The 20,980-nt window shown below is 47.7% G+C and overlaps 1 protein-coding gene across 1 annotated transcript in view; it reads right to left on the bottom strand.

Annotated features, from left to right (window-relative positions):
• Positions 1–20,980, bottom strand: part of LOC128662519 (sphingomyelin phosphodiesterase 5) — a 327,077-nt gene that overhangs the window by 199,670 nt on the left and 106,427 nt on the right. The window contains exon 3 of the mRNA XM_053716299.1: positions 14,381–14,521. Within this exon, the coding sequence (XP_053572274.1) occupies positions 14,381–14,521 (141 nt within the window). The remainder of the gene's footprint in view (positions 1–14,380; positions 14,522–20,980) is intronic.

The raw sequence follows: 20,980 nt of genomic DNA on the forward strand, positions 1-20,980 counted from the left end.
TCTTGCACTAATACCCTGAGGGCACACCTGCAGTCATACAGCCAGCCTTGCACTAATACCCTGAGGGCACACCTGCGGTCATACAGCCAGCCTTGCACTAATACCCTGAGGGCACACCTGCAGTCATACAGCCAGCCTTGCACTAATACCCTGAGGGCGCACCTGCAGTCATACAGCCAGCCTTGCACTAATACAACTGAGGGCACACCTGCGGTCATACAGCCAGCCTTGCACTAATACAACTGAGGGCACACCTGCAGTCATACAGCCAGCCTTGCACTAATACAACTGAGGGCACACCTGCAGTCATACAGCCAGCCTTGCACTAATTCATTGAGAGCACACCTGCAGTCATAGAGCCAGCCTTGCACTAATTCCCTGAGAGCACACCTGCAGTCATACAGCCAGCCTTGCACTAATACAACTGAGGGGACACCTGCAGTCATACAGCTAGTCTTGCACTAATACCCTGAGGGCACACCTGCAGTCATACAGCCAGCCTTGCACTAATACCCTGAGGGCACACCTGCAGTCATACAGCCAGCCTTGCTCTAATACCCTGAGGGGACACCTGCAGTCATACAGCCAGCCTTGCACTAATACCCTGAGGGCACACCTGCGGTCATACAGCCAGCCTTGCACGAATACCCTGAGGGCACACCTGCAGTCATACAGCCAGCCTTGAACTAATACCCTGAGGGCACACCTGCAGTCATACAGCCAGCCTTGCACTAATACAACTGAGGGCACACCTGCAGTCATACAGCCAGCCTTGCACTAATTCATTGAGAGCACCCCTGCAGTCATACAGCCAGCCTTGCACTAATACCCTGAGGGCACACCTGCAGTCATACAGCCAGTCTTGCACTAATACAACTGAGGGCACACCTACGGTCATACAGCCAGCCTTGCACTAATACCCTGAGGGCACACCTGCAGTCATACTGCCAGGCTTGCACTAATACCCTGAGGGCACACCTGCGGTCATACAGCCAGCCTTGCACTAATACAACTGAGGGCACACCTGCAGTCATACAGCCCGCCTTGCACTAATACAACTGAGGGCACACCTGCAGTCATACAGCCAGCCTTGCACTAATACCCTGAGGGCACACCTGCGGTCATACAGCCAGCCTTGCACTAATACAACTGAGGGGACACCTGCAGTCATACAGCCAGCCTTGCACTAATACCCTGAGGGCACACCTGCGGTCATACAGCCAGCCTTGCACTAATACCCTGAGGGCACACCTGCAGTCATACAGCCAGCCTTGCACTAATACCCTGAGGGCACACCTGCGGTCATACAGCCAGCCTTGCACTAATTCCCTGAGAGCACACCTGCAGTCATACAGCCAGCCTTGCTCTAATACCCTGAGGGGACACCTGCAGTCATACAGCCAGCCTTGCTCTAATACCCTGAGGGGACACCTGCAGTCATACAGCCAGCCTTGCACTAATACCCTGAGGGCACACCTGCGGTCATACAGCCAGCTTTGCACTAATACCCTGAGGGCACACCTGCGGTCATACAGCCAGCCTTGCACTAATACCCTGAGGGCACACCTGCAGTCATACAGCCAGCCTTGCACTAATACCCTGAGGGCACACCTGCAGTCATACAGCCAGCCTTGCACTAATACCCTGAGGGCACACCTGCGGTCATACAGCCAGCCTTGCACTAATACCCTGAGGGCACACCTGCAGTCATACAGCCAGCCATGCACTAATACCCTGAGGGCACACCTGCAGTCATACAGCCAGCCTTGCACTAATACAATTGAGGGCACACCTGCGGTCATACAGCCAGCCTTGCACTAATACCCTGAGGGCACACCTGCAGTCATACAGCCAGGCTTGCACTAATACCCTGAGGGCACACCTGCGGTCATACAGCCAGCCTTGCACTAATACCCTGAGGGCACACCTGCAGTCATACAGCCAGCCTTGCACTAATAACCTGAGGGCACACCTGCAGTCATACAGCCAGCCTTGCACTAATACAACTGAGGGCACACCTGCAGTCATACAGCCAGCCTTGCACTAATTCATTGAGAGCACACCTGCAGTCATACAGCCAGCCTTGCACTAATACCCTGAGGGCACACCTGCGGTCATACAGCCAGCCTTGCACTAATACCCTGAGGGCACACCTGCAGTCATACAGCCAGCCTTGCACTAATAACCTGAGGGCACACCTGCAGTCATACAGCCAGCCTTGCACTAATACAACTGAGGGCACACCTGCAGTCATACAGCCAGCCTTGCACTAATTCATTGAGAGCACACCTGCAGTCATACAGCCAGCCTTGCACTAATACCCTGAGGGCACACCTGCGGTCATACAGCCAGCCTTGCACTAATACCCTGAGGGCACACCTGCAGTCATACAGCCAGCCTTGCACTAATACCCTGAGGGCACACCTGCAGTCATACAGCCAGCCTTGCACTAATACCCTGAGGGCACACCTGCAGTCATACAGCCAGCCTTGCACTAATACCCTGAGGGCACACCTGCAGTCATACAGCCAGCCTTGCACTAATACCCTGAGGGCACACCTGCAGTCATACAGCCAGCCTTGCACTAATACAACTGAGGGCACACCTGCAGTCATACAGCCAGCCTTGCATTAATACAACTGAGGGGACACCTGCAGTCATACAGCCAGCCTTGCACTAATACCCTGAGGGCACACCTGCAGTCATACAGCCAGCCTTGCACTAATACCCTGACGGCACACCTGCAGTCATACAGCCAGCCTTGCACTAATACCCTGAGGGCACACCTGCGGTCATACAGCCAGCCTTGCACTAATACCCTGAGGGCACACCTGCAGTCATACAGCCAGCCTTGCACTAATACCCTGAGGGCACACCTGCGGTCATACAGCCAGCCTTGCACTAATACCCTGAGGGCACACCTGCGGTCATACAGCCAGCCTTGCACTAATACCCTGAGGGCACACCTGCGGTCATACAGCCAGCCTTGCACTAATACAACTGAGGGGACACCTGCGGTCATACAGCCAGCCTTGCACTAATTCCCTGAGGGCACACCTGCAGTCATACAGCCAGCCTTGCACTAATACAACTGAGGGGACACCTGCGGTCATACAGCCAGCCTTGCACTAATACCCTGAGGGCACACCTGCGGTCATACAGTCAGCCTTGCACTAATACCCTGAGGGCACACCTGCAGTCATACAGCCAGGCTTGCACTAATACCCTGAGGGCACACCTGCGGTCATACAGCTAGCCTTGCACTAATACCCTGAGGGCACACCTGCAGTCATACAGCCAGCCTTGCACTAATACCCTGAGGGCACACCTGCAGTCATACAGCCAGCCTTGCACTAATACCCTGAGGGCACACCTGCGGTCATACAGCCAGCCTTGCACTAATACCCTGAGGGCACACCTGCAGTCATACAGCCAGCCTTGCACTAATACAACTGAGGGCACACCTGCGGTCATACAGCCAGCCTTGCACTAATACCCTGAGGGCACACCTGCAGTCATACAGCCAGGCTTGCACTAATACCCTGAGGGCACACCTGCGGTCATACAGCCAGCCTTGCACTAATACCCTGAGGGCACACCTGTAGTCATACAGCCAGGCTTGCACTAATACCCTGAGGGCACACCTGCGGTCATACAGCCAGCCTTGCACTAATACAACTGAGGGGACATCTGCAGTCATACAGCCAGCCTTGCACTAATACCCTGAGGGCACACCTGCGGTCATACAGCCAGCCTTGCACTAATACAACTGAGGGGACACCTGCAGTCATACAGCCAGCCTTGCACTAATTCCCTGAGAGCACACCTGCAGTCATACAGCCAGCCTTGCTCTAATACCCTGAGGGGACACCTGCAGTCATACAGCCAGCCTTGCACTAACATCCTGAAGGGACACCTGCGGTCATACAGCCAGCCTTGCACTAATACCCTGAGGGCACACCTGCGGTCATACAGCCAGCCTTGCACTAATACCCTGAGGGCACACCTGCGGTCATACAGCCAGCCTTGCACTAATACCCTGAGGGCACACCTGCAGTCATACAGCCAGCCTTGCACTAATACCCTGAGGGCACACCTGCAGTCATACAGCCAGCCTTGCACTAATACCCTGAGGGCACACCTGCGGTCATACAGCCAGCTTTGCACTAATACCCTGAGGGCACACCTGCGGTCATACAGCCAGCCTTGCACTAATACCCTGAGGGGACACCTGCAGTCATACAGCCAGCCTTGCACTAACATCCTGAGGGCACACCTGCAGTCATACAGCCAGCACTGCACTAATACAACTGAGGGCACACCTGCAGTCATACAGCCAGCCTTGCACTAATACAACTGAGGGCACACCTGCAGTCATACAGCCAGCCTTGCACTAATACCCTGAGGGCACACCTGCAGTCATACAGCCAGCCTTGCACTAATACAACTGAGGGCACACCTGCAGTCATACAGCCAGCCTTGCACTAATACAACTGAGGGCACACCTGCAGTCATACAGCCAGCCTTGCACTAATACCCTGAGGGCACACCTGCAGTCATACAGCCAGCCTTGCACTAATATCCTGAGGGCACACCTGCGGTCATACAGCCAGCCTTGCACTAATACAACTGAGGGGACACCTGCAGTCATACAGCCAGCCTTGCACTAATACCCTGAGGGCACACCTGCAGTCATACAGCCAGCCTTGCACTAATACCCTGAGGGCACACCTGCAGTCATACAGCCAGCCTTGCACTAATACCCTGAGGGCACACCTGCAGTTATACAGCCAGCCTTGCACTAATACCCTGAGGGGACACCTGCGGTCATACAGCCAGCCTTGCACTAATACCCTGAGGGCACACCTGCAGTCATACAGCCAGCCTTGCACTAATACCCTGAGGGCACACCTGCAGTCATACAGCCAGCCTTGCACTAATACAATTGAGGGCACACCTGCGGTCATACAGCCAACCTTGCACTAATACCCCGAGGGCACACCTGCAGTCATACAGCCAGGCTTGCACTAATACCCTGAGGGCACACCTGCGGGCATACAGCCAGCCTTGCACTAATACCCTGAGGGCACACCTGCAGTCATACAGCCAGGCTTGCACTAATACCCTGAGGGCACACCTGCAGTCATACAGCCAGGCCCACAATAGGCCGAAACGTACGTCTGGGGTTTTGCTGTTTCTCTTGTTCAGAAAGGGATTGCCTGGTATTTCGGGGCTGGACTGTACTGTGAAGTCAGGATCAGACTGATATGCTACAGGAAAGTTCTTTTCTGTGAAAGGCACACATTGAGCAAAAAGAGGCTGCTTCTAGGGTGGTAACTAGCCATAGAACAAGCTATTATGCTATTGTTCGTTCCCAGGTTGAGCGCTTCTCTCTTTTAATGTATGCAAATTATGACACTTAGGGAAGTCTCCCTAAGTGTGATGCGGGAATCCAGACGTGGACCCGTTGCTCAGTGTGCCTAGAGGGATATGGCTGCACCTCACTGACGAGGCCCACAATAGGCCGAAACGTACGTCTGGGGTTTTGCTGTTTCTCTTGTTCAGAAAGGGATTGCCTGGTATTTCGGGGCTGGACTGTACTGTGAAGTCAGGATCAGACTGATATGCTACAGGAAAGTTCTTTTCTGTGAAAGGCACACATTGAGCAAAAAGAGGCTGCTTCTAGGGTGGTAACTAGCCATAGAACAAGCTATTATGCTATTGTTCGTTCCCAGGTTGAGCACTTCTCTCTGTTAATGTATGCAAATTATGACACTTAGGGAAGTCTCCCTAAGTGTGATGCGGGAATCCAGACGTGGACCCGTTGCTCAGTGTGCCTAGAGGGATATGGCTGCACCTCACTGACGAGGCCCACAATAGGCCGAAACGTACGTCTGGGGTTTTGCTGTTTCTCTTGTTCAGAAAGGGATTGCCTGGTATTTCGGGGCTGGACTGTACTGTGAAGTCAGGATCAGACTGATATGCTACAGGAAAGTTCTTTTCTGTGAAAGGCACACATTGAGCAAAAAGAGGCTGCTTCTAGGGTGGTAACTAGCCATAGAACAAGCTATTATGCTATTGTTCGTTCCCAGGTTGAGCGCTTCTCTCTTTTAATGTATGCAAATTATGACACTTAGGGAAGTCTCCCTAAGTGTGATGCGGGAATCCAGACGTGGACCCGTTGCTCAGTGTGCCTAGAGGGATATGGCTGCACCTCACTGACGAGGCCCACAATAGGCCGAAACGTACGTCTGGGGTTTTGCTGTTTCTCTTGTTCAGAAAGGGATTGCCTGGTATTTCGGGGCTGGACTGTACTGTGAAGTCAGGATCAGACTGATATGCTACAGGAAAGTTCTTTTCTGTGAAAGGCACACATTGAGCAAAAAGAGGCTGCTTCTAGGGTGGTAACTAGCCATAGAACAAGCTATTATGCTATTGTTCGTTCCCAGGTTGAGCGCTTCTCTCTTTTAATGTATGCAAATTATGACACTTAGGGAAGTCTCCCTAAGTGTGATGCGGGAATCCAGACGTGGACCCGTTGCTCAGTGTGCCTAGAGGGATATGGCTGCACCTCACTGACGAGGCCCACAATAGGCCGAAACGTACGTCTGGGGTTTTGCTGTTTCTCTTGTTCAGAAAGGGATTGCCTGGTATTTCGGGGCTGGACTGTACTGTGAAGTCAGGATCAGACTGATATGCTACAGGAAAGTTCTTTTCTGTGAAAGGCACACATTGAGCAAAAAGAGGCTGCTTCTAGGGTGGTAACTAGCCATAGAACAAGCTATTATGCTATTGTTCGTTCCCAGGTTGAGCGCTTCTCTCTTTTAATGTATGCAAATTATGACACTTAGGGAAGTCTCCCTAAGTGTGATGCGGGAATCCAGACGTGGACCCGTTGCTCAGTGTGCCTAGAGGGATATGGCTGCACCTCACTGACGAGGCCCACAATAGGCCGAAACGTACGTCTGGGGTTTTGCTGTTTCTCTTGTTCAGAAAGGGATTGCCTGGTATTTCGGGGCTGGACTGTACTGTGAAGTCAGGATCAGACTGATATGCTACAGGAAAGTTCTTTTCTGTGAAAGGCACACATTGAGCAAAAAGAGGCTGCTTCTAGGGTGGTAACTAGCCATAGAACAAGCTATTATGCTATTGTTCGTTCCCAGGTTGAGCGCTTCTCTCTTTTAATGTATGCAAATTATGACACTTAGGGAAGTCTCCCTAAGTGTGATGCGGGAATCCAGACGTGGACCCGTTGCTCAGTGTGCCTAGAGGGATATGGCTGCACCTCACTGACGAGGCCCACAATAGGCCGAAACGTACGTCTGGGGTTTTGCTGTTTCTCTTGTTCAGAAAGGGATTGCCTGGTATTTCGGGGCTGGACTGTACTGTGAAGTCAGGATCAGACTGATATGCTACAGGAAAGTTCTTTTCTGTGAAAGGCACACATTGAGCAAAAAGAGGCTGCTTCTAGGGTGGTAACTAGCCATAGAACAAGCTATTATGCTATTGTTCGTTCCCAGGTTGAGCGCTTCTCTCTTTTAATGTATGCAAATTATGACACTTAGGGAAGTCTCCCTAAGTGTGATGCGGGAATCCAGACGTGGACCCGTTGCTCAGTGTGCCTAGAGGGATATGGCTGCACCTCACTGACGAGGCCCACAATAGGCCGAAACGTACGTCTGGGGTTTTGCTGTTTCTCTTGTTCAGAAAGGGATTGCCTGGTATTTCGGGGCTGGACTGTACTGTGAAGTCAGGATCAGACTGATATGCTACAGGAAAGTTCTTTTCTGTGAAAGGCACACATTGAGCAAAAAGAGGCTGCTTCTAGGGTGGTAACTAGCCATAGAACAAGCTATTATGCTATTGTTCGTTCCCAGGTTGAGCGCTTCTCTCTTTTAATGTATGCAAATTATGACACTTAGGGAAGTCTCCCTAAGTGTGATGCGGGAATCCAGACGTGGACCCGTTGCTCAGTGTGCCTAGAGGGATATGGCTGCACCTCACTGACGAGGCCCACAATAGGCCGAAACGTACGTCTGGGGTTTTGCTGTTTCTCTTGTTCAGAAAGGGATTGCCTGGTATTTCGGGGCTGGACTGTACTGTGAAGTCAGGATCAGACTGATATGCTACAGGAAAGTTCTTTTCTGTGAAAGGCACACATTGAGCAAAAAGAGGCTGCTTCTAGGGTGGTAACTAGCCATAGAACAAGCTATTATGCTATTGTTCGTTCCCAGGTTGAGCGCTTCTCTCTTTTAATGTATGCAAATTATGACACTTAGGGAAGTCTCCCTAAGTGTGATGCGGGAATCCAGACGTGGACCCGTTGCTCAGTGTGCCTAGAGGGATATGGCTGCACCTCACTGACGAGGCCCACAATAGGCCGAAACGTACGTCTGGGGTTTTGCTGTTTCTCTTGTTCAGAAAGGGATTGCCTGGTATTTCGGGGCTGGACTGTACTGTGAAGTCAGGATCAGACTGATATGCTACAGGAAAGTTCTTTTCTGTGAAAGGCACACATTGAGCAAAAAGAGGCTGCTTCTAGGGTGGTAACTAGCCATAGAACAAGCTATTATGCTATTGTTCGTTCCCAGGTTGAGCGCTTCTCTCTTTTAATGTATGCAAATTATGACACTTAGGGAAGTCTCCCTAAGTGTGATGCGGGAATCCAGACGTGGACCCGTTGCTCAGTGTGCCTAGAGGGATATGGCTGCACCTCACTGACGAGGCCCACAATAGGCCGAAACGTACGTCTGGGGTTTTGCTGTTTCTCTTGTTCAGAAAGGGATTGCCTGGTATTTCAGGGGCTGGACTGTACTGTGAAGTCAGGATCAGACTGATATGCTACAGGAAAGTTCTTTTCTGTGAAAGGCACACATTGAGCAAAAAGAGGCTGCTTCTAGGGTGGTAACTAGCCATAGAACAAGCTATTATGCTATTGTTCGTTCCCAGGTTGAGCGCTTCTCTCTTTTAATGTATGCAAATTATGACACTTAGGGAAGTCTCCCTAAGTGTGATGCGGGAATCCAGACGTGGACCCGTTGCTCAGTGTGCCTAGAGGGATATGGCTGCACCTCACTGACGAGGCCCACAATAGGCCGAAACGTACGTCTGGGGTTTTGCTGTTTCTCTTGTTCAGAAAGGGATTGCCTGGTATTTCGGGGCTGGACTGTACTGTGAAGTCAGGATCAGACTGATATGCTACAGGAAAGTTCTTTTCTGTGAAAGGCACACATTGAGCAAAAAGAGGCTGCTTCTAGGGTGGTAACTAGCCATAGAACAAGCTATTATGCTATTGTTCGTTCCCAGGTTGAGCGCTTCTCTCTTTTAATGTATGCAAATTATGACACTTAGGGAAGTCTCCCTAAGTGTGATGCGGGAATCCAGACGTGGACCCGTTGCTCAGTGTGCCTAGAGGGATATGGCTGCACCTCACTGACGAGGCCCACAATAGGCCGAAACGTACGTCTGGGGTTTTGCTGTTTCTCTTGTTCAGAAAGGGATTGCCTGGTATTTCGGGGCTGGACTGTACTGTGAAGTCAGGATCAGACTGATATGCTACAGGAAAGTTCTTTTCTGTGAAAGGCACACATTGAGCAAAAAGAGGCTGCTTCTAGGGTGGTAACTAGCCATAGAACAAGCTATTATGCTATTGTTCGTTCCCAGGTTGAGCGCTTCTCTCTTTTAATGTATGCAAATTATGACACTTAGGGAAGTCTCCCTAAGTGTGATGCGGGAATCCAGACGTGGACCCGTTGCTCAGTGTGCCTAGAGGGATATGGCTGCACCTCACTGACGAGGCCCACAATAGGCCGAAACGTACGTCTGGGGTTTTGCTGTTTCTCTTGTTCAGAAAGGGATTGCCTGGTATTTCGGGGCTGGACTGTACTGTGAAGTCAGGATCAGACTGATATGCTACAGGAAAGTTCTTTTCTGTGAAAGGCACACATTGAGCAAAAAGAGGCTGCTTCTAGGGTGGTAACTAGCCATAGAACAAGCTATTATGCTATTGTTCGTTCCCAGGTTGAGCGCTTCTCTCTTTTAATGTATGCAAATTATGACACTTAGGGAAGTCTCCCTAAGTGTGATGCGGGAATCCAGACGTGGACCCGTTGCTCAGTGTGCCTAGAGGGATATGGCTGCACCTCACTGACGAGGCCCACAATAGGCCGAAACGTACGTCTGGGGTTTTGCTGTTTCTCTTGTTCAGAAAGGGATTGCCTGGTATTTCGGGGCTGGACTGTACTGTGAAGTCAGGATCAGACTGATATGCTACAGGAAAGTTCTTTTCTGTGAAAGGCACACATTGAGCAAAAAGAGGCTGCTTCTAGGGTGGTAACTAGCCATAGAACAAGCTATTATGCTATTGTTCGTTCCCAGGTTGAGCGCTTCTCTCTTTTAATGTATGCAAATTATGACACTTAGGGAAGTCTCCCTAAGTGTGATGCGGGAATCCAGACGTGGACCCGTTGCTCAGTGTGCCTAGAGGGATATGGCTGCACCTCACTGACGAGGCCCACAATAGGCCGAAACGTACGTCTGGGGTTTTGCTGTTTCTCTTGTTCAGAAAGGGATTGCCTGGTATTTCGGGGCTGGACTGTACTGTGAAGTCAGGATCAGACTGATATGCTACAGGAAAGTTCTTTTCTGTGAAAGGCACACATTGAGCAAAAAGAGGCTGCTTCTAGGGTGGTAACTAGCCATAGAACAAGCTATTATGCTATTGTTCGTTCCCAGGTTGAGCGCTTCTCTCTTTTAATGTATGCAAATTATGACACTTAGGGAAGTCTCCCTAAGTGTGATGCGGGAATCCAGACGTGGACCCGTTGCTCAGTGTGCCTAGGGGGATATGGCTGCACCTCACTGACGAGGCCCACAATAGGCCGAAACGTACGTCTGGGGTTTTGCTGTTTCTCTTGTTCAGAAAGGGATTGCCTGGTATTTCGGGGCTGGACTGTACTGTGAAGTCAGGATCAGACTGATATGCTACAGGAAAGTTCTTTTCTGTGAAAGGCACACATTGAGCAAAAAGAGGCTGCTTCTAGGGTGGTAACTAGCCATAGAACAAGCTATTATGCTATTGTTCGTTCCCAGGTTGAGCGCTTCTCTCTTTTAATGTATGCAAATTATGACACTTAGGGAAGTCTCCCTAAGTGTGATGCGGGAATCCAGACGTGGACCCGTTGCTCAGTGTGCCTAGAGGGATATGGCTGCACCTCACTGACGAGGCCCACAATAGGCCGAAACGTACGTCTGGGGTTTTGCTGTTTCTCTTGTTCAGAAAGGGATTGCCTGGTATTTCGGGGCTGGACTGTACTGTGAAGTCAGGATCAGACTGATATGCTACAGGAAAGTTCTTTTCTGTGAAAGGCACACATTGAGCAAAAAGAGGCTGCTTCTAGGGTGGTAACTAGCCATAGAACAAGCTATTATGCTATTGTTCGTTCCCAGGTTGAGCGCTTCTCTCTTTTAATGTAGGCTTGCACTAATACCCTGAGGGCACACCTGCGGTCATACAGCCAGGCTTGCACTAATACCCTGAGGGCACACCTGCAGTCATACAGCCAGCCTTGCACTAATACCCTGAGGGCACACCTTCAGTCATACAGCCAGCCTTGCACTAATACAACTGAGGGCACACCTGCGGTCATACAGCCAGCCTTGCACTAATTCATTGAGAGCACACCTGCAGTCATACAGCCAGCCTTGCACTAATACCCTGAGGGCACACCTGCAGTCATACAGCCAGCCTTGCACTAATTCATTGAGAGCACACCTGCAGTCATACAGCCAGCCTTGCACTAATACCCTGAGGGCACACCTGCAGTCATACAGCCAGCCTTGCACTAATACAACTGAGGGCACACCTGCAGTCATACAGCCAGCCTTGCACTCATTCATTGAGAGCACACCTGCAGTCATACAGCCAGCCTTGCACTCATTCATTGAGAGCACACCTGCAGTCATACAGCCAGCCTTGCACTAATACAACTGAGGGGACACCTGCAGTCATACAGCCAGCCTTGCACTAATACCCTGAGGGCACACCTGCAGTCATACAGCCAGCCTTGCACTAATACCCTGAGGGCACACCTGCAGTCATACAGCCAGCCTTGCACTAATACCCTGAGGGCACACCTGCAGTCATACAGCCAGCCTTGCACTAATACCCTGAGGGCACACCTGCGGTCATACAGCCAGCCTTGCACTAATACCCTGAGGGCACACCTGCAGTCATACAGCCAGCCTTGCACTAATACCCTGAGGGCACACCTGCAGTCATACAGCCAGCCTTGCACTAATACCCTGAGGGCACACCTGCGGTCATACAGCCAGCCTTGCACTAATACCCTGAGGGCACACCTGCAGTCATACAGCCAGCCTTGCACTAATACAACTGAGGGCACACCTGCAGTCATACAGCCAGCCTTGCACTAATACAACTGAGGGCACACCTGCGGTCATACAGCCAGCCTTGCACTAATACCCTGAGGGCACATCTGCGGTCATACAGCCAGCCTTGCACTAATACCCTGAGGGCACACCTGCAGTCATACAGCCAGCCTTGCACTTATACCCTGAGGGCACACCTGCGGTCATACAGCCAGCCTTGCACTAATACCCTGAGGGGACACCTGCAGTCATACAGCCAGCCTTGCACTAATACCCTGAGGGCACACCTGCGGTCATACAGCCAGCCTTGCACTAATACCCTGAGGGCACATCTGCGGTCATACAGCCAGCCTTGCACTAATACCCTGAGGGCACACCTGCGGTCATACAGCCAGCCTTGCACTAATACCTTGAGGGCACACCTGCGGTCATACAGCCAGCCCTGCACTTACATCCTGAAGGCACACCGACAGTCATACAGCCAGCCCTGCACTTACATCCTGAAGGCACACCTGCGGTCATACAGCCAGCCCTGCACTAACATCCTGAAGGCACACCTGCGGTCATACAGCCAGCCCTGCACTAACATCCTGAAGGCACACCGGCAGTCATACAGCCAGCCCTGCACTAACATCCTGAAGGCACACCTGCAGTCATACAGCCAGCCCTGCACTTACATCCTGAAGGCACACCTGCAGTCATACAGCCAGCCCTGCACTAACATCCTGAAGGCACACCTGCAGTCACACAGCCAGCCCTGCACTAACATCCTGAAGGCACACCTGCAGTCACACAGCCAGCCCTGCACTAACATCCTGAAGGCACACCTGCAGTCACACAGCCAGCCCTGCACTAACATCCTGAAGGCACACCTGCAGTCATACAGCCAGCCCTGCACTTACATCCTGTAGGCACACCTGCGGTCATACAGCAAGCCCTGCACTAACATCCTGAAGGCACACCTGCGGTCATACAGCCAGCCCTGTACTTACATCCTGAAGGCACACCAGCAGTCATACAGCCAGCTCTGCACTAACATCCTGAAGGCACACCTGCAGTCATACAGCCAGCCCTGCACTTACATCCTGAAGGCACACCTGCGGTCATACAGCCAGCCCTGCACTAACATCCTGAAGGCACACCTGCAGTCATACAGCCAGCCCTGCACTAACATCCTGAAGGCACACCTGCAGTCACACAGCCAGCCCTGCACTAACATCCTGAAGGCACACCTGCAGTCACACAGCCAGCCCTGCACTAACATCCTGAAGGCACACCTGCAGTCATACAGCCAGCCCTGCACTTACATCCTGAAGGCACACCTGCGGTCATACAGCCAGCCCTGCACTAACATCCTGAAGGCACACCTGCGGTCATACAGCCAGCCCTGCACTTACATCCTGAAGGCACACCGGCAGTCATACAGCCAGCCCTGCACTAACATCCTGAAGGCACACCTGCAGTCATACAGCCAGCCCTGCACTTATATCCTGAAGGCACACCGGCAGTCATACAGCCAGCCCTGCACTAACATCCTGAAGGCACACCTGCAGTCATACAGCCAGCCCTGCACTTATATCCTGAAGGCACACCTGCGGTCATACAGCCAGCCCTGCACTAACATCCTGAAGGCACACCTGCAGTCATACAGCCAGCCCTGCACTTACATCCTGAAGGCACACCTGCAATCATACAGCCAGCCCTGCACTTACATCCTGAAGGCACACCTGCAGTCATACAGCCAGCCTTGCACTAACATCCTGAAGGCACACCTGCGATCATACAGCCAGCACTGCACTTACATCCTGAAGGCACACCTGCGATCATACAGCCAGCCCTGCACTTACATCCTGAAGGCACACCTGCGATCACACAGCCAACCCTGCCCCTGCACTAACATCCTGAAGGCACATCCACTCTCAAGCAGTTGTATGAAATAGATTTTAACACAAGGGCAAAGCAAACAGCTTATTTGGGATAAGGCACTCACCAGGTGAACAGTTGTCAAAGTTTAAGTCTCCACATAGAACATCAAAAGCAACAATGTCACTTTCTTCACAGTTTTTTGCCTGAAAGTCAGTCACCCACTGAAGAAGCAGCGACATCTGGTCACATCGTACAGGGCCATCATCTAAAGAGATGGAGAATGCCAAATGTACTGTTAACAGCAAGACTTAGTCCCAATAAATCCATCTTTTGATTTTAAAGGTTTTATTGAGTTTGTGTCTATGTAATAATGGTACACAAATAAGAAACACAATGTTCATACAAAAATAACTAGAATGGAGCCGATTATTAAAAGGTTACAGAAGTGTACATAGCAAATCATTTACATGACAATGATACTAAGGTCACTATTAAAGAGCTATACAAAGTTGATTTTAAGCTGACATCAATTGCCCAGATTTTAAATAAAAAAAATAGTTGATTAGTATGTGGGTTAGACATAAAAGGTCCCAATATTCAAAACATCAATATATTCCAAAAAAGGGGGTCTGAACCACAAAGTGCCGAGTGGAGATTTGTCTCCCCTAGGAAACAATAGGGATTGCAGCTTCTGCAAAACTCTGACAACATCATATGGAGAGTGTGCAGACAAACCTCCGGTTAGTGTATCAGGAGCTGCTGGCAGGTAATTCCTTTGGTCCACTTGGGAGAGATTTAACACGAAGCTAGGAAGCAATCCTGTAATACAGGACAGAACAGAGAGACCTGGATATAGTGCACAGTGCAATACCCTGTCAATACAAATTACCTAGCAAGATGTGTAGTTCAGGAGGAACTTAAATAGGGAGGAGTTTCGACAAAAGAGCAAATTTAAAGGGAAAGTGTCCAGATTATGACTAAAGCAACAGATACTCCTGACAGCCAGCCTCCTAGCCCTAGAAGACAAAAGGCACTTACCTGTACATCCAGCTGTCCAGCAAGAGGACAGCTCACACGGTATGGAAGGATGCCACTCCTAACAGAGACCTGTGGAAAAAGAAAGGACAGAGTAAACCTACTCTGGCTTTCTATACTAGGGCAGCAGTCTGTTAGGAACTTGTGAAGTGGACTTTGCTGCATTTTCCTAACTGCTTAAAAGCCACCATTGCCCTACTGAATAGAGTAACGTGGAGTACGGCTAGACCCAGTAAGGCCTATCCTAAAAAAAACATAATTTATGTAAGAACTTACCTGATAAATTAATTTCTTTCATATTAGCAAGAGTCCATGAGCGAGTGACGTATGGGATATACATTCCTACCAGGAGGGGCAAAGTTTCCCAAACCTTAAAATGCCTATAAATACACCCCTCACCACACCCACAATTCAGTTTAACGAATAGCCAAGAAGTGGGGTGATAAAGGAGCGAAAGCATAAAAAAAAAAACATAATTTATGTAAGAACTTACCTGATAAATTAATTTCTTTCATATTAGCAAGAGTCCATGAGCTAGTGACGTATGGGATATACATTCCTACCAGGAGGGGAAAAGTTTCCCAAACCTCAAAATGCCTATAAATACACCCCTCACCACACCCACAAATCAGTTTAACGCATAGCCAAGAAGTGGGGTGATAAGAAAAAAGTGCGAAAGCATAAAAAATAAGGAATTGGAATAATTGTGCTTTATACAAAAAAAATCATAACCACCACAAAAAAGGGGTGGGCCTCATGGACTCTTGCTAATATGAAAGAAATGAATTTATCAGGTAAGTTCTTACATAAATTATGTTTTCTTTCATGTAATTAGCAAGAGTCCATGAGCTAGTGACGTATGGGATAATGACTACCCAAGATGTGGATCTTCCACGCAAGAGTCACTAGAGAGGGAGGGATAAAAGAAAAGACAGCCAATTCCGCTGAAAATAATCCACACCCAAAACAAAGTTTAAATCTTATAATGAAAAAAACTAAAATTATAAGCAGAAGATTCAAACTGAAATAGCTGCCTGAAGTACTTTTCTACCAAAAACTGCTTCAGAAGAAGAAAACACATCAAAATGGTAGAATTTAGTAAAAGTATGCAAAGAAGACCAAGTTGCTGCTTTGCAAATCTGATCAACCGAAGCTTCATTCCTAAACGCCCAGGAAGTAGAAACTGACCTAGTAGAATGAGCTGTAATCCTTTGAGGCGGAGCTTTACCCCACTCGACATAAGCATGATGAATCAAAGACTTTAACCAAGACGCCAAAGAAATGGCAGAAGCCTTCTGACCTTTCCTAGAACCGGAAAAGATAACAAATAGACTAGAAGTCTTTCGGAAATTTTTAGTAGCTTCAACATAATATTTCAAAGCTCTAACTACATCCAAAGAATGCAACGATTTTTCCTTAGAATTCTTAGGATTAGGACACAATGAAGGAACCACAATTTCTCTACTAATGTTGTTAGAATTCACAACCTTAGGTAAAAATTTAAAAGAAGTCCGCAACACCGCCTTATCCTGATGAAAAATCAGAAAAGGAGACTCACAAGAAAGAGCAGATAATTCAGAAACTCTTCTAGCAGAAGAGATGGCCAAAAGAAACAAAACTTTCCAAGAAAGTAATTTAATGTCCAGCGAATGCATAGGTTCAAACGGAGGAGCTTGAAGAGCCCCCAGAACCAAATTCAAACTCCAAGGAGGAGAAATTGACTTAATGACAGGTTTTATACGAACCAAAGCCTGTACAAAACAATGAATATCAGGAAGACTAGCAATCTTTCTGTGGAAAAGAACAGAAAGAGCAGAGATTTGTCCTTTCAAGGAACTTGCAGACAAACCTTTATCCAAACCATCCTGAAGAAACTGTAAAATTCTAGGAATTCTAAAAGAATGCCAAGAAAAATGATGAGAAGAACACCAAGAAATGTAAATCTTCCAGACTCGATAATATATCTTCCTAGATACAGATTTACGAGCCTGTAACATAGTATTAATCACAGAGTCAGAGAAACCTCTATGACTGAGAATCAAGCGTTCAATCTCCATACCTTCAAATTTAAGGATTTGAAATCCTGATGGAAAAAAGGACCTTGCGATAGAAGGTCTGGTCTTAATGGAAGAGTCCACGGTTGGCAAGTGGCCATCCGGACAAGATCCGCATACCAAAACCTGTGAGGCCATGCTGGAGCCACCAGCAGAACAAACGAGCACTCCTTTAGAATCTTGGAAATCACTCTTCGAAGGAGAACTAGAGGTGGAAAGATATAGACAGGATGATACTTCCAAGGAAGTGACAATGCATCCACTGCCTCCGCCTGAGGATCCCTAGATCTGGACAGATACCTGGGAAGTTTCTTGTTTAGATAGGAAGCCATCAGATCTATTTCTGGAAGTCCCCACATTCGAACAATCTGAAGAAATACCTCTGGGTGAAGAGACCATTCGCCCGGATGTAACGTTTGGCGACTGAGATAATCCGCTTCCCAATTGTCTATACCTGGGATATGAACCGCAGAAATTAGACAGGAGCTGGATTCCGCCCATACCAGTATTCGAGATACTTCTTTCATAGCCAGAGGACTGTGAGTCCCTCCTTGATGATTGACATATGCCACAGTTGTGACATTGTCCGTCTGAAAACAAATGAACGACTCTCTCTTTAGAAGAGGCCATGACTGAAGAGCTCTGAAAATTGCACGGAGTTCCAAAATGTTGATTGGTAATCTCACCTCCTGAGATTCCCAAACCCCTTGTGCTGTCAGAGACCCCCAAACAGCTCCCCAACCTGTTAGACTTGCATCTGTTGAAATCACAGTCCAGGTTGGAAGAACAAAAGAAGCCCCCTGAACTAAACGATGGTGGTCTGTCCACCACATGAGAGAGTATCGTACGATCGGTTTTAAAGATATTAATTGAGATATCTTTGTATAATCCCTGCACCACTGGTTCAGCAAACAAAGCTGAAGAGGTCGCATGTGAAAACGAGCAAAGGGGATCGCGTCCGATGCAGCAGTCATAAGACCTAGAATTTCCATGCATAAGGCTACCGAAGGGAATGATTGAGACTGAAGGTTTCGACAAGCTGAAACCAATTTTAGACGTCTCTTGTCTGTCAGAGACAGAGTCATGGACACTGAATCTATCTGGAAACCTAAAAAGGTTACCCTTGTCTGAGGAATCAATTAACTTTTTGGTAAATTGATCCTCCAACCATGTTTTTGAAGAAACAATACAAGTCGATTCGTATGAGATTCTGCTAAATGTGAAGACTGAGCAAGTACCAAGATATCGTCCAAATAAGGAAATACCACAATACCCTGTTCTCTGATTACAGACAGAAGGGCACCGAGAACCTTTGTAAAAATCCTTGGAGCTGTTGCTAGGCCAAACGGCAGAGCCACAAACTGGTAATGCTTGTCTAGGAAAGAGAATCTCAGAAACTGATAGTGATCTGGATGAATTGGAATATGCAGATATGCATCCTGTAAATCTATTGTGGACATATAATGCCCTTGCTGAACAAAAGGCAGAATAGTCCTTATAGTTACCATTTTGAATGTTGGTATCCTTACATAATGATTCAAAATTTTTAAATCCAGAACTGGTCTGAAGGAATTCTCCTTCTTTGGTACAATAAAGAGATTTGAGTAAAACCCCAGCCCCTGTTCCAGAACTGGAACTGGCACAATTACTCCAGCTAACTCTAGATCTGAAACACATTTCAGAAATGCTTGAGCCTTCACTGGATTTACTGGGACACGGGAAAGAAAAAATCTTCTTGCAGGAGGCCTTATCTTGAAGCCTATTCTGTACCCTTGTGAAACAATGTTCTGAATCCAAAGATTGTGAATCGAATTGATCCAAATTTCTTTGAAAAATCGTAATCTGCCCCCTACCAGCTGGGATGGAATGAGGGCCGCACCTTCATGTTGACTTGGGAGCTGACTTTGGCTTTCTAAAAGGTTTGGATTTATTCCAGACTGGAGATGGTTTCCAAACTGATACCGCTCTTGTAGGGGAAGGATCAGGCTTTTGTTCCTTATTGTGACGAAAGGAACGAAAACGATTAGAAGACCTAAATTTACCTTTAGATTTTTTATCCTGTGGTAAAAAAGTTCCTTTCCCCCCAGTAACAGTTGAAATAATGGAATCCAACTGTGAACCAAATAATTTATTACCCTGGAAAGAAAGGGAAAGCAAAGTTGACTTGGAAGACATAAAGCTCTTCTAGCTAAAATAGCTAGAGACATTAACCTGACATCAACCCTAATGATATCAAAGATGGCATCACAAATAAAATTATTAGCATGTTGAAGAAGATTAACAATGCTATGAGAATCATGATCTGTCACTTGCTGCGCTAAAGCTTCCAACCAAAAAGTTGAAGCTGCAGCAACATCCGCTAAAGATATAGCAGGTCTAAGAAGATTACCTGAACATAAGTAAGCTTTTCTTAGAAAGGATTCAATTTTTCTATCTAAAGGATCCTTAAAGGAAGTACTATCTGCCGTAGGAATAGTAGTACGTTTAGTAAGAGTAGAGATAGCCCCATCAACTTTAGGGATTTTGTCCCAAAACTCTAATCTGTCAGATGGCACAGGATATAATTGCTTAAAACGTTTAGAAGGAGTAAATGAATTACCCAAATTATTCCATTCCCTGGAAATTACTTCAGAAATAGCATCAGGGACAGGAAAAACTTCTGGAATAACTACAGGAAATTTAAAAACCTTATTTAAAAGTTTAGATTTAGTATCAAGAGGACCAGCATCCTCTATTTCTAATGCAATTAAGACTTCTTTAAGTAAAGAACGAATAAATTCCATTTTGAATAAATATGAAGATTTATCAGCATCAATCTCTGAAACTGAATCCTCTGAACCAGAGGAATCATTATCAGAATCAGAATGATGATGTTCATTTAAAAATTCATCTGAAAAATGAGAAGTTTTAAAAGACCTTTTACGTTTACTAGAAGGAGGAATAACAGACATAGCCTTCTTAATGGATTTAGAAACACAATCTCTTATGTTAACAGGAACAGGAGTATTAGATGTTGATGGAACAGCAACAGGTAATGTAACATTACTAAAGGAAATATTATCTGCATTAACAAGTTTGTCATGACATTCATTACAAACAACAGCTGGAGGAACAGATACCATAAGTTTACAGCAAATACACTTAGCTTTGGTAGATCCAGCATCAAGCAGCGATTTTCCAGAAGTATCTTCTGATTCAGGCTCAATCTGAGACATCTTGCAATATGTAAAAGAAAAAACAACATAAAGCAAAATTGATCAAATTCCTTAAATGACAGTTTCAGGAATGGGAAAAAATGCCAGTGAACAAGCTTCTAGCAACCAGAAGCAATAAACAATGAGACTTAAATAATGTGGAGACAATAATGACGCCCATATTTTTTGGCGCCAAAAAAGACGCCCACATTATTTGGCGCCTAAATGCTTTTAGCGCCAAAAATGACGCCACATCCGGTAACGCCAACATTTTTGGCGCAAAAACGTCAAAAATGACGCAACTTCCGGCGACAAGTATGACGCCGGAAATAATAAAGAAAAAAAAATTTGCGCCAAAAAAGTCTGCGCCAAGAATGACGCAATAAAATTAAGCATTTTCAGCCCCCGCGAGCCTAACAGCCCACAGGGAAAAAAGTCAAA

This window comes from Bombina bombina, chromosome 6 (assembly GCF_027579735.1).
Source record: "Bombina bombina isolate aBomBom1 chromosome 6, aBomBom1.pri, whole genome shotgun sequence".
Lineage (NCBI taxonomy): Eukaryota > Metazoa > Chordata > Amphibia > Anura > Bombinatoridae > Bombina > Bombina bombina.